General features: G+C 46.0%; 1 protein-coding gene across 2 annotated transcripts in view; it reads left to right on the top strand.

Annotated features, from left to right (window-relative positions):
- Window positions 1-13,152, top strand: part of DAPK2 (death associated protein kinase 2) — a 59,729-nt gene that overhangs the window by 32,452 nt on the left and 14,125 nt on the right. For both annotated transcript variants that reach the window (XM_033167214.1, XM_033167213.1), the window contains exons 3-7: window positions 4,436-4,657; window positions 9,386-9,524; window positions 11,626-11,755; window positions 12,390-12,438; window positions 13,115-13,141. In XM_033167214.1, the coding sequence (XP_033023105.1) occupies window positions 4,436-4,657; window positions 9,386-9,524; window positions 11,626-11,755; window positions 12,390-12,438; window positions 13,115-13,141 (567 nt within the window). The remainder of the gene's footprint in view (window positions 1-4,435; window positions 4,658-9,385; window positions 9,525-11,625; window positions 11,756-12,389; window positions 12,439-13,114; window positions 13,142-13,152) is intronic.

The following is a 13,152-nucleotide window of genomic DNA, read 5'->3' as shown; positions in this document are numbered from 1 at the left end:
TTTTAAAAAGGAAAAAAAGGTAGGGTGAAGAACCACACACACCACTGTGAGCTGTTGGGAGCAAAGATGGGATATAAATGCATAACAAACAAACAAACAAACAAACAAACAAACAAACAAGTTACAGGTAGGCAGGCCCTTGCAGAGCCAGGCAGAGGCCTGGGCCAGGTAAATAATGTGTCCCCCCCTTTTTTTTTACCCTGGGGATTTCAAGGCTTGAACCATATCTGCATATAAAGACAAAATGGAAAACATAGATATACAATAGTGCTTTTTAAAAATACATAGGGAAAAGGATTGTTTTAAGTATTTACATTTAAATAATGGTGAGCGATTGTGAATATGCTGACCGAGGCCCCCTTTGGAATCGGAGGCCCAGGCCAAGTGGCCCATATGACCCCCCCCCCACTCTGTTTGGGCCTGCAGGTAGGTAGCCGTGTTGGTCTGCCATAGTCAAAACAAGATAAAAAAATTAAAAAATTAAAAATCCTTCCAGTAGCACCTTAGAGACCAACTAAGTTTGTTCTTGGTATGAGCTTTCGTGTGTATCTGAAGAAGTGTGCATGCACACGAGAGCTCATACCAAGAACAAACTTAGTTGGTCTCTAAGGTGCTACTGGAAGGATTTTTTATTTTGTTTTATCAATCAGCTAAACACAGTTCTATCTTTCTTCAAATTCTTTCTCCACGCTGGCCTCTTCCCAGTAGTGGAGTGGTAAATTATTGTCGTGACAGCCCCGTCCCTACCCTGGTACTTACACCCACAGTGTCCCATAATGCGGGAAGCTGTGTTGACCTATCCCCTAACTTTCTCCTATCCCCTAAGTATCTTCAACCTTTTTTTTCAGAGCCAGGACCTGCTTTTGACCCAAACATGCATTTGGGGACCCATTTTGTAATCTTTTACCATGTATTAACGTGATAGTAATGCTAGGGACCCAGGTGGTGCTGTGGGTTAAACCACAGAGCCTAGGGCTTGCTGATCAGAAGGTCAGCGGTTCAAATCCCCACGACGGGGTGAGCTCCCGTTGCTCGGTCCCAGCTCCTGCCCACCTAGCAGTTCGAAAGCACGTCAAAGTGCAAGTAGATAAATAGGTACCGCTCCAGCGGGAAGGTAAACGGCATTTCCGTGCGCTGCTCTGGTTCGCCGGAAGCGGCTTTGTCATGCTGGCCACGTGACCCGGAAGCTGTCTGCGGACAAATGCCGGCTCCCTCGGCCTATAGAGCGAGATGAGCGCTGCAACCCCAGAGTCGTCCACGACTGGACCTGATGGTCAGGGGTCCCTTTACCTTTACTAATGTTCCTGTTGCGACCCACCTTGCATCAGGCCACAACCTACTTATGGGTCCCAACCACCACCAGTTGAAGACCAGTGCGCTGGATCATAAACAGTAGTAAAGCAGTAGTAAAACTTGGAAGCCTCCTTATTTCCTTCTCAGAGTAGGTGGAGCTCATTGACTGCCCTGCTGCTGCTCCTCCGGCACACAGTGCCATGGCTCCTTCACAGAGCTGCCTTGTCCTGCATTCTCCCTCCATGGTACCCACTACACCTTTCACAAAGCCCTTGGCTTCAAACCCGTGTCCCCAACCTCAAATAAAACAAAATCTAAGGACACATATCTCCGCTGCATCTATGCCCCATTGCAGTTTCCTTACCCACTGTGAACATTTAGATTGTAAGATCATCTGGGCCCCTCTGTTTTGCTTATGTTACTCTCCAATGCAACATTCAATGTTTTTCGTATTGTAATAAAAATTAGGTTCAACCCCAGAAGGGAGTCCACGAACCCGGGGGAGAGCCTTAGTAGGGCTCCCCTCCTCTCAAGAGCACTTATGAATAAAATAGAGACGATACAGAATCTCCCAAAGCAAGGCGGTAGCCCTTTATTAGAACTGCTGCAGCAGGGTGTCTTGCAAGCAAAAGACCACGAGCAAAGGCGCGCAAGCTCCTATATAGACTTTTGAAATTGCCCCCTTCCAGCTCAAGACCACCCCTCCATACATTAGAATTACATCACAAATTGGGAGGGTCTGGTAGCAATGATCTGAGCATCTTGGACCCTGCCCCCATGCCTCTTGCCCTCCACCAAAAACCCATCAAGTGAAACAAAAGATATTTACATTTCCCTATATCCCAGCCAAAGTTAATCACACCCTTTTGTCTGGCACTCAGGTATCAGGATGCCAGAGATTATCACTCAGGCAGAGGTCTGCTGAGTAGCTGGAGGGGCAACCCCCCCCCTTTGTTCCTGAGACAAAGAAATACTTGGTCAGTTGGGAGTCAAAATGGAGTGAGGCCTGTCTTCCTGTGCTGTTTTTCAGACATGTGGCCTTATTGTTTTGGTACATTAATAACAATTATTATATATATATATAATTCTTACAACAACAGTGAATGCAAAATAATAACCAGCCTTCCCCAAGCTGGGAGGTGTTTGGAGGGCACCAGTTTTGGAAAAGCCTGCTTTAAAGAATCATGTGAATTAGGGCTCTTTTCCACCTCGCCTGATTTGGGTTCATTGCCTGAAAATCGTGAGAAGGCTTAGTACAGCAGCCATCTCTCTCTCCCCTCCAACACCTGCCCTGCATTCAAATCATACCTAGTCTTGAGTGTACAAGAGGAAGACAGGAAGCGGCAAAGTTATCTCATCTACACTGTGCTTTATGTGCAATTCTCCGCTTCCTTCCTCTGCTGACTAATTACTTCGTACCTGGATCTGAGGGGGGCTTCCATCACACTAAACTACTAGAGGATGCAGCACCTGTTTCCTTTTTCTGAGCTATGGAGGAAATACTAACATTGGTGGTTGAAGAATAACCTTGAAACGCAGCAGCTGTTGTCAAGTCGGGCCAGCTGACATTTAAGAATAGTCTCAAGTTGTAAAAGGTTTAAATAAAGACATTTGACTGAGGTGGGGTGGGATAATCCCTCCTGCAACTTTTAAGGTTTTTTAAAAATTGCATTTGAAGGCTTCATAACTCTGCAATCAATTTTAAAAAAAATCTATTAGGAGGTCTCCCCCTCCCGCCATATCAGGATTTCATAAAGATTTTCATTTGTTTGTGAAGGTTTTATAAATTTCTATATAGTGTAATAAATAACGCAAACATACCTTAAATAGCAAAAAAAATTAGCTAGAATTGCATAGCAAATCTGAACAGTTTACAAGTTAGTACTTTAAAAGCCTGGGAGATTTATTTATTTATTTAAATTTAAGTTTGCCTAGAGCCAAAAGGGTACATTAATCCAAGGCTGACTTCTCTGAGCCCTGACACTCTGAGCTAAGAAAACCCTTTTTATGCTCAGATTTCTTTTTTAGCCAAACCAAATAAGCATTAAATCTTTGCCTGGTGTTTTGTTTTGGGTGCTCTGCCTCCAAGCTCAGAGGCAGTGATGCTTGAATACCAGTTGCTGGACGGGAGAGGGCTCTTGCGTCCAGGTCCGGCTTCTGGGTTTCCAACTGGGACATCTGGTTGACTGCTGTGAGAACAGGATTCTGGACTAGTTGGGCCATTGCCTGATCCAGCAAGGCTCTTCTTACATTCTTATGTCTTGAATATTAGGGTTCTGTTGACATTTTAATGCATTTTAGCATATTAGCTTGGCATCCAACTATCTTCTGTTGTAAACAAAATCTGCCCTTATTCCCTTATGGGGTACACAAGAGCCCTTATAGAGTCCTTTGTAGGTTCTCCATCGGTAGGAGAAAATAACAGAGGCCAACCAGAGAATATTGAGAAGCAAAGCAGCTAGTAAGCCTGATCTTTATTAAAGCTGTTGCAACAGGGTGCTCCCCTCACACACAGTAGATTGGAGGAGGACCCAGAACAAAGGTGTGCCTGCCCTTATATAGTCATTTAAATTGCCTGCCCTGGAGTCTAAGACTACCCCCAGAAACATCATACCTACATCACAGAAGGGGTGTAGCCCAAGACCACCACCCCAGATATATCATACCTACATCACAGAAGAGGCGGTCTACAACAGAAATCTGAGTGTGTTGTTTATCTCCTATCTGCCAGGTTATCTGATAATGCCTTATCTGATTGCCTTTCCTGGTAGTCTGGCCATTCCTTTGAGATGGTAATCACTTAATTCCTGAGACAATGGGAAGGTTCCCTCACCCCCTCCCTCCTTGCAGAGAAACATTTGGTCAGTTTGGGAGTCAAAATGGTTTCAGGACTGTCTTCCTGTGCTGCTTCAGACATGTGGTTTATATATTTATGTACGTGTTTGCTTGGTACATTTATGAACATTTAGTGTATATATAAGACCTTAATTTTTTTTAATTGCACTTCGTTTTGTCTGTAGCCACAACTGGGGCTACTCCAGGAATTTGAACCCGTCTCCTGCACCCACTCCTGACTTCCCAAAGGATTGCCAGTTTCCCTGGTGTGGGAGAATTGCCTTCAGCTCCTCTTTCTTCTTTGCAGCGGCCAGTTTGCTATAGTGAAGAAATGCCGAGAGAAGGTCACGGGGATGGAATACGCCGCCAAATTTATCAAGAAACGACAGAGCCGTGCCAGCCGCCGTGGCGTCCGACGAGAGGAGATCGAAAGGGAGGTCAACATCCTGCAGCAGATCCTTCACGCCAATATAATCAAGCTGCATGACGTGTATGAGAACAAGACTGATGTGGTCCTGATCCTCGAGCTGTGAGTAGGAGAGGCTGCATATGTGCTGAAATGCACAGGAATGCGCTTTTAAAACGAATGAATAGATAAAGTTTCTAGTTCTTAAAAATAAGCTAGAATATGTGCAAGCAATATCTGTTGAAATATCAGAAGCCCACTGGGGAGCTGAATAAAGTATTGTGGGCAGAGAGTAAGGGTTTCCCCATGAAGAGTAAAACCTGTCTAAATTATGCTTAATAAGAGAGAGAGAGAGAGAAAGTTATTTGAATAATTGCAAAGCAGTCCAGTCAGCTCCGTCTATTCCTTTGTTTGCAAAATTTGAGCCCATCAAGTGCAGAATTCCAGGCCCTCTAGCCCTTAAAACCACAGTTGAGATTGGACTCTTCTGTTCTTGTCGTCGCCCCCCCCCCCCCCCCCGCAGTCTAAGATTCTTGGGATTTTCCTTAGAAAACTGTGTTGGTGCTGAGGGCCACCTTGTGGAGAACTTGTGTGCAACATGTTAGCTGTCCATCAGAATTTCAAGGTTCAGTGACCAGCTTTGGTGGCATGTTGGATTTTGAATAAGTGCAAATGCAAAATTCATATACCGTATTTTACGCTCCATAAGACGCACTTTTTCCCTCCTAAAATGGAAGGGAAAACCGCTGTGCGTCTTATGGAGCGAAGGCTTCGCTCCCACTGCCTCCCCCCATCCCCCGTCGCGTTCGGCGGAAGGTGGGGGGAGGCAGCAGCGATGTTGCTGGATCATGCCAGCACCTCCGTTCACCGAAAGAAGCTTCTTTCGGCGAGCGGAGCTGCTAGCACGATCCACCAACACCTCCGCCGCCTCCCCCCACGTCCCGCCGAACGCGACGGGGGATGGGGGGAGGCGGCGGGGAGCGAAGGGGATGTTGGTAGATCGTGCCAGCAGCTCCGTTCACGGAGCTGCTAGCACGATCCACCAACACCTCCGCCGCCTCCCCCCACGTCCCGCCGAACGCGACGGGGGATGGGGGGAGGCGGCGGGGAGCAAAGGGGATGTTGGTAGATCGTGCCAGCAGCTCCGTGAACGGAGCTGCTAGCACGAACCACCAACATCTCTGCTGCCTCCCCCATCCCCCGCCGTATTCAGCGGGAGGTGGGGGGAGGCAGCTGCGATGCCTGCTTTTGGGATCGGTGGGCGGCAGGGAGGTTGGTAGAGGATTTCCTCCACCACCCCACGCGCTGCCCGCCAATCCCAAAAGCAGGCTTTTGGGATCGGTGCAAGGCATGGGATGGTGGAGGAAACAGCGGGGATGCTGCTGCTTTCTCCACCACCCTGCGCCCCGACGCCAAAAGCAGGCTTATCCCCTGTTGCTTTAAAGGGACATGGGGAGGAGGGGAGAAACCTTCTCCCCTCGTCCCCATGTCCCTTTAAGGAAGCGGGGATGAGCCGCTGTGAAGGGAGAAGGGGCTTCCCCTCCAGCGCTCCCCTCCGTGTTTTTTAGAGGAGGAAAACCAGGAAAATATTTTTTTTCCTGGTTTTTCCCCTTTAAAAAACAAGTGCGTCTTGTGGTCCGGAGCGCCTTATGGACCGAAAAATACGGTATATCGGTGTTGGTGTGGCATCTCATACACAGCCCATTCCTGGCTCATTATTCAGCAGTGTTGACAGCATGCTCAGGTACATCCCGGTTGTCCTTTCTGTGCAGTAATTGGTTTGAGGGTTTTATTATGCTGCTGATGCCATTGATCATTCATTTCCATAAAGGCCCCATATGGGATAGAAAGTGAGGATTATAAATTATCTTAAAAATAAATGCATAAGTGATATGCATATGTAGCATATCAAAATATATTTAATTATGGGACAAAAAAGTGTTGTAAATCTTCCCCCCAGCCTTCCTCCCCAGGGGTGCATCCAGACTGTCAGTAATTTGTGAGAGGGATTCAAGAGCCTACCAGAATGTTAGGATTGTACATTTAAAGCAGATTAAAATGCTGCGTTCCCCTGGTGCAACATAAATTATTTTTTAAAAAATGGACTTTTTGCAGTTTGGAAAGTGATGGGCAAATGCATTTAAAAATGTGGGGTGAATGAATGATTGACCAGATTATGTATAGACACTCTGCAAGTAAATCGGGAAGAATGCAGGATTAGTGCTCATTATCATATAATCACTGCTTAAACAAATTGGAACAAATGCTCAATAAAGACCAGAGACTTTGCGAAATAAAAATAAAGATCGTACACAGTCTAACCACAGGGGCGTACCCAGGATCAAAACTAGGGGGGGGCAAGCCATGGTCACGCCCAGGGCCGTCTTAAGCCTACCTGGCGCCATGGTTCAACGATCCCTCCGGCGCCCCCCACATGCACGCAGCAGCGCCCCATGGCACAAAGATCCCCGCCCGCCATATGGATACGACTGGGGAGCAAAGGGAAGGAGAAGCCACAGAGGTGGGGGAAAGAGGAAAGTGCCATAGTGGAGAAGCAAAGCAAATTAAGCAGGGCTCTGATCTGCTTGGGTTGCCACCTGTCCCAAAATGCACCCTGCATCTTAAATCGCTTCAGCGTTGCTTACACATGCACACACATCTCCCGGTGCCATTTCGGCTCCCTGAAATCAACCCCTTACACATACACACACATCCCATTCTTTTCCTCTTCTTTTATTTATCCCTGCAAAAACCCACCACTACTCTTTTGGACGCCCCCTTTGCAATTTCCCATAGTCTCTCCCTCCCCCAAATATTGTACTTTTGGTGCCAAAACACACGCCCCACCCAAGAAATCCAATATAAAGCACATGGAAATAAATGGAAATAAATTAGCAAATAAATTTGGGAGGGTCAGAGGAGGTAACTTGGGAATTTTCCACACCTGTGCCATCTCTCCTTCACCCCTCCCAGACACACATTTCTGTAAAACAAAAGGTTTCCTGCCATGGCCGGTAGAGCTAATGGTCGTCCTTTGTGAGGGAAATGGCCCATCATCTGGCACTCTGGATGCCAGAGAATCACTCAGGCAGAGACTTCTCACCTCCTCCCTGCAGATGAAAACACTTGGCCAGCTAGGAGTAAAAATGGAATGAGGCCTGTCTTCCTGTGCTGTTTTCAGACATGTGGCCTTATTTGTTTCATACATTAATAACACATATATATTATATAAATATGAAAGACCTTAAAAATTCTTATAACACGGTCCACAACCAAAACAGGCCGCCGAAGTCTCCCAAGTTGAGCAGTAAGGAACGAATCTATGCCCTCAAGGGAGCCCCTCTAGACAATGTCCCCTTGCCCCTGACACATTGTTACAAAAGTTAGAGCTCTGCAGAAACTCGTGGCCTACTGGCACTGCCAATATAAAATATAAAAATATAAGTGAAAGGTACTCATCCATTCTCAATTCCTGTGTGTGTTCCCTTTTATCTTTATTAACTATTAATTCTTCTCTAGAGACTTTGCCCAACTTGGGTAGTTTATGTGTTATAATAAGCACCCCATCTGTGTTAAAGGCTTCCATATAAAGTAGGTATTTATCCAAGTGTGTGTGTCTCTCTCTGGTAGTACAAATCTTGTTGTGAACCCTGTATTTTAGGGGGTTGGACTAGGTGACCTCAGGGTCCCTTCCAACTCTCAATTTAGGTATGAAAGCAATGTGTCTGCAAGCGTTGGAGCATAAATTTTATTATTTTTTAATACTGGTGTAATGGGTTGGAGTTCAGACCAACTCTGCTTTCTGGCAAGGAAAGATGGAAATCTGGGTTTTCAGAGTTTAGATTTGAGTTTTATTCTCTCCTTTCTTGACTATTATTATCTTCCTCCTTTTTTTAAACTAATTATGTCTTCAGACATTATTGTCTTCAGACCCCAACCAACCCCCTGCAGGCTTATTTCAAAAGGATGTTTTATGGGAGACCAAATTGTCAATGCATCACAATGGCCAATTGGCCACAACAATTTCTTCCCATAAAGGACTTGAGGGGGACTGAATTATGAAGGACATTTTATCTCTTTGACCACAACCTAAGGAAAGGACCTAGAAAGCTATAACTTTTCAGAAAGGTTTCTTATACACGAAGTTCCCAGAAATAAATTACTTACTGCTGCTGGACTACTGCGCTGGGCTGGTGTTGAGGCAGAAAGCAGAAGCAAAAAGCAGAGGGGCCAAGGAGGAGACACGTGCACGTGCTGAGCCAGCCCTCTTCCTGCTCTCAGCCTTGCAGAGCTGCCCACCCATTGGCCTGTGCCTCAGCGATATTAGCCAATGGCTGCATCAGGAGGAGGGAGGGAGGAGGGAGGATGCAGTGGGGGAGAGCGATCGCGGGTGGGGAAATGCTTCTGAAAAAAATAATTAGGGGGGGGAATGCTTTGAAGTTTTGAACGCTGATCATTTTTGCTGGGGGGCGGCAGCTTGCTTCTAGGGGAGGTGGAGGAGGGAGGATGCAGGGAGGGAAAGGGTGAGAAATTGTGCCCAGCCAGGAAAACAAATGCTCATGGGGAAAAAAATACGGAAAAGAATGCCGATCATTTTTGCTTCTGGGGGGGCAGCTTGCTTCCAGGGGGGGGCAGCTGCCCCCCCTGCCCCCCCTTCGGTACGCCCATGTCTAACCACCTCATAAGCTTTGTGCAAAGAATTCAAGATGAATGCTCTATTCAGCAAACAGCAGTGGTAATTTGTTAGAAACATCCATTAGACTAACCCAGGGAACCGGAAGCAGAATAGTACAATGAATCTCCGTCGTGTTGCTGTTAATACTTTACAATACTTTCTTGTTGGCTTTGTAGCGTGTCTGGAGGAGAACTTTTTGATTTCCTGGCCCAGAAGGAGTCGCTGAGTGAAGAGGAAGCCACACAGTTCATTAAGCAGATCCTAGATGGTGTCAGCTACTTGCACGACAAGAAAATAGCCCATTTTGATTTAAAGGTAAGCAGGGAAGTCGGGAAGAATGGGCTTGGCAGCCACTGATGTCAACTCTAGGGGGCCCTGGGAGACTGGGCAACCACAAAATTTTTGCTGTGGGTGCTTGGCACCCACACCACAGGGCCTTGGACAGGACTTCCAGGGTTCCCAGGCACCTCTGCGGCACATGTGGCATAATGTGATGTCATGATGTCACAGCACAACGTGACATCATGATGTCACATTACGTCGCATGTGCCTCCGGGCACCCATAATCTGGGGCCCAAGTCGGTGACCCTGTTGACAGCTGACTGTAGATCAGCTTTCACCAGCATGGTGCCCTCCATATTTTGGGGGCTACAACTCCCAGTCAGCCCTCAGCCTTTTTTAGCTGTGCTGGCTGGGAGTTGCAGTTCAAAACATTTGGAGGGCACCAGGTTGGGAAAGCAAATTCTGGAGTGTGCTTTAAACATGCTTGGCTTTTGTGGCTCCTGTGCCATGTGGACTTGTAAGCCTTTGCAACCTTCTGGAGAAAGGGCAAGCAAGAAATTCTATAAACAAATAAACCAGAGCTCAGCTGCTTTGTATACATTGGAACTGTACTCACTGTCAAAGCAAGCACAGCCTGTATGGGGCTGTAATCTAATCTCAAAATCTGAGTTCCTCCCACCCTTTGCTGTGCTGTGAATGGTGGAAGATTCCTCTTTGGGGACTGGCCTGCCCCATGTGTAGCAACCCTCCACCCCACCCTGTAAACTGAACTAGGAAAAGAACAAAGGTGGCTAATGGGATTTGCTTCTGTCTCACCTCTGGCATTTTCTTCACCTGAACCTTGCAGTGCCTTTGCATTTCAGGAAGAGAAAAGTCAGTTTAAATGGCTGGGGGGGGTTCTTAATTGCAGCTCTCAGAGTAAGAAGTACAAATTCACACACAACACTCCACTGCAATTTCCACCACTGTGCACCCAGGTTTCCCTCTGTGATTCAGTATCTCTGACTGAGCACGTATAATCTTTTCACAGAGGTTAAGAGTCTGTAACTCACCTCCTCAAGAGGAGAATCAGGGGGCTTGATTTATCCACCCTCCCATCCACTTTTATCCAGCTTGAATGGGCTTTGTGTTTACAGCTTTGGACGTGAGGATCAAATCTCTCCCCACCCCTTTTCTATTTTTAAAGGAGAAAGGAACCACCAGTACCTCTGTTAGGGAATGTAGGACTGGGAATTTTTCATGAATGATAGTGGTGGCAGTTGTTTCATACCGGAAAAGCAAGTGGGGGGTACTTGATCAAAAAGAGTGATGGGAAATGGTTTTGCATGTACTAGAGAATGAAACAAACAAACCCGCAAGTATTAAGCATTCAGGAGAGAGATCTGTAACATGAGTAACATAACTACCAATTGGGAAAAGATCATTAAGAACCTGAAGCTGCCTTTTAGCAGCTGGTTGGGCTGTTTGCCCATCTACCCCAACTGGCAAGGGGCCTTCCAGGGTTGTCTCAGGCAGAGGAGGGTCTTCTCCATCTCTGGGCAACCAAGCCTTCATTAACTGGAGATGCTGCCAGAGATGGAGCCTGGGACCTTCTGTATACAAAGCAGGTGTCCTGTCTCTAAGCTCCTTTTATGAAACTGCAGTTGCCAGATTTTATATTGCCATTGTCTTGTGCAGTTGAGGTGGAAAGCGTAAACGGAAATTACGATAGCTGTCAAAATATAAATCTCTGAGTCATGGTTTGCTAGAGCTGCAGGCCATGACTCAGCATGACACAGCTGCATTTGCTTTGGTGCATTGAATTGCATTTTGCATCTGTTTTAGGGCAATCAGAGGAACCCTTTTCTATAGGCCCACCTGAATCTAGGTTAGGGAAGGGCTGTAGCTTAGTGGTTTAGCATCTGTTTTGTAAGCAGAGGGTCGCAGGTTGAATCCCTGGCATTTCCAGGGTGGGTGTGGGTGGAGTATGTGTCTGAAAGCAATCGGTGTAGACAATACTGAGCCTGATGGACTCCTGCTTTGACTCAGTTAAGAGGCAGATTCTTATATTCCTGTTAAAAAACAGGGCTGGATCAATCCACAAACCTGACTTTATTATTTCTTTGTATGTGTGTCTTCCCTGTTATCCAATAAGCCTGAGAATATTATGCTGCTGGAAAAGAATATCCCCATCCCGCACATAAAACTGATTGATTTTGGTCTGGCTCATGAAATAGAAGATGGCGTTGAGTTTAAAAATATTTTTGGGACGCCAGAATTTGTGGGTAAGTCTCAGCCATTTCACTGTTAGTTGTTGATTGTTTAATCAATCAAAGTTAATACTGCAGTCACTGGCATTCATTATGGCTGCCACTTGTTTAGATTAGAGCGACTGAAAAGTACTTGTGCTTCATGGAAACTGGTCTGTGGGGGTCCCTGGACTGTAGGGGTCGAGAACTCGTGGCCCTCCAGATGTGGCCCTCCAGTTCTCATTCTCCCTGCTTACTGGCTCTGCTGGCTGAGGCTATCCAAGTCCAACAACACCTGGAAGGCCACATGTTTTCCATTCCTAGGTTAAGCTTTCCCCCCTTCACATAGATCCACCTGCAAGTCTGAAAATGTTCTCAAATGTTATGAATTGCCAGCAAGCCCTCCCATGACCTCCTTCCAAAGGAGACCAGCCTTTGGTGTGAGTTATGCCCCGGGAATTCCTTATTGTTTGTGGAGGTGGGGCATGTGCAGTGGCGCTGAGGGTGCAGGTTGGGAAGGAGGAGGGGAATTGTGTCCTGGGGGCTCCAGAGGGGTTGTGCGTGTGTATGTGCATGTGTGTGTGTGTGCCTGCCTTCTAGGTTTGTGGTTCTGTACTTGCCTTTAAAATCTTTAGTACGCCCTCTTGCTGATTCTTGCTGTTCCTTTCAGCACCAGAAATAGTGAACTACGAGCCTCTTGGGCTGGCTGCAGATATGTGGTAAGGATTTTCTTCTTTCCATTCCCTTCCAGTATAGCATCACTTCTTGTCTGATGGTTCGAGATCAGTCAATAAAAGCAAGATACCACCTGCAAACATTCTTCTTACACTGTGCAATATACCTGCAAATGTGACTGATTTGAACTCCAGTTGTTATCGAGTCATTTCTAATTAGTTCAGCCAGTGGTTCCAAATAAAAAGGGTGAAAGTGTACAACCTTGTTTTGTTCTCTTACAGACTGGAAATTGATTAGAATCTCTACCACTAACTCAAATATGTGCTAAATTGCTATTATAAAGCTGATTAATAACGCCTATAAACTTTGCGTGCCAAATTCTTGAAATTTTAATAATTCTTTATGAAAATCCCAATTAACTTTATCAAAAGCTTTGGTTGCATCAAGTGAAAGAACCACTGCTGGGGTTTTATAAGTTGGTAAATATTCAAAACCTTAACTAGTTTGGCCAAGTTCTATGGAAAAACACCAGCAATGCCAGCACTCTCTTTATATTATTATTAAAAACTACCAAACATGGTATAGGATGTGTTTATTTGTCAAAGTTAGGTTCCACTGTGGCTTTCTTCTTCCCACTTTCCATCTGCATATGCCAGTAGATTGCACAATAGTGGGTGTTAATTTAAATATTTCCATCTTTTTTCTTTTGTTTTGTTTCAGGAGTATAGGAGTTATCACCTACATTCTGTAAGTACCGC

The sequence above is a fragment of the Lacerta agilis genome, chromosome 13, assembly GCF_009819535.1.
Source record: "Lacerta agilis isolate rLacAgi1 chromosome 13, rLacAgi1.pri, whole genome shotgun sequence".
NCBI classification, from domain to species: domain Eukaryota; kingdom Metazoa; phylum Chordata; class Lepidosauria; order Squamata; family Lacertidae; genus Lacerta; species Lacerta agilis.
This window is presented reverse-complemented; position numbering and strand designations above follow the sequence as displayed.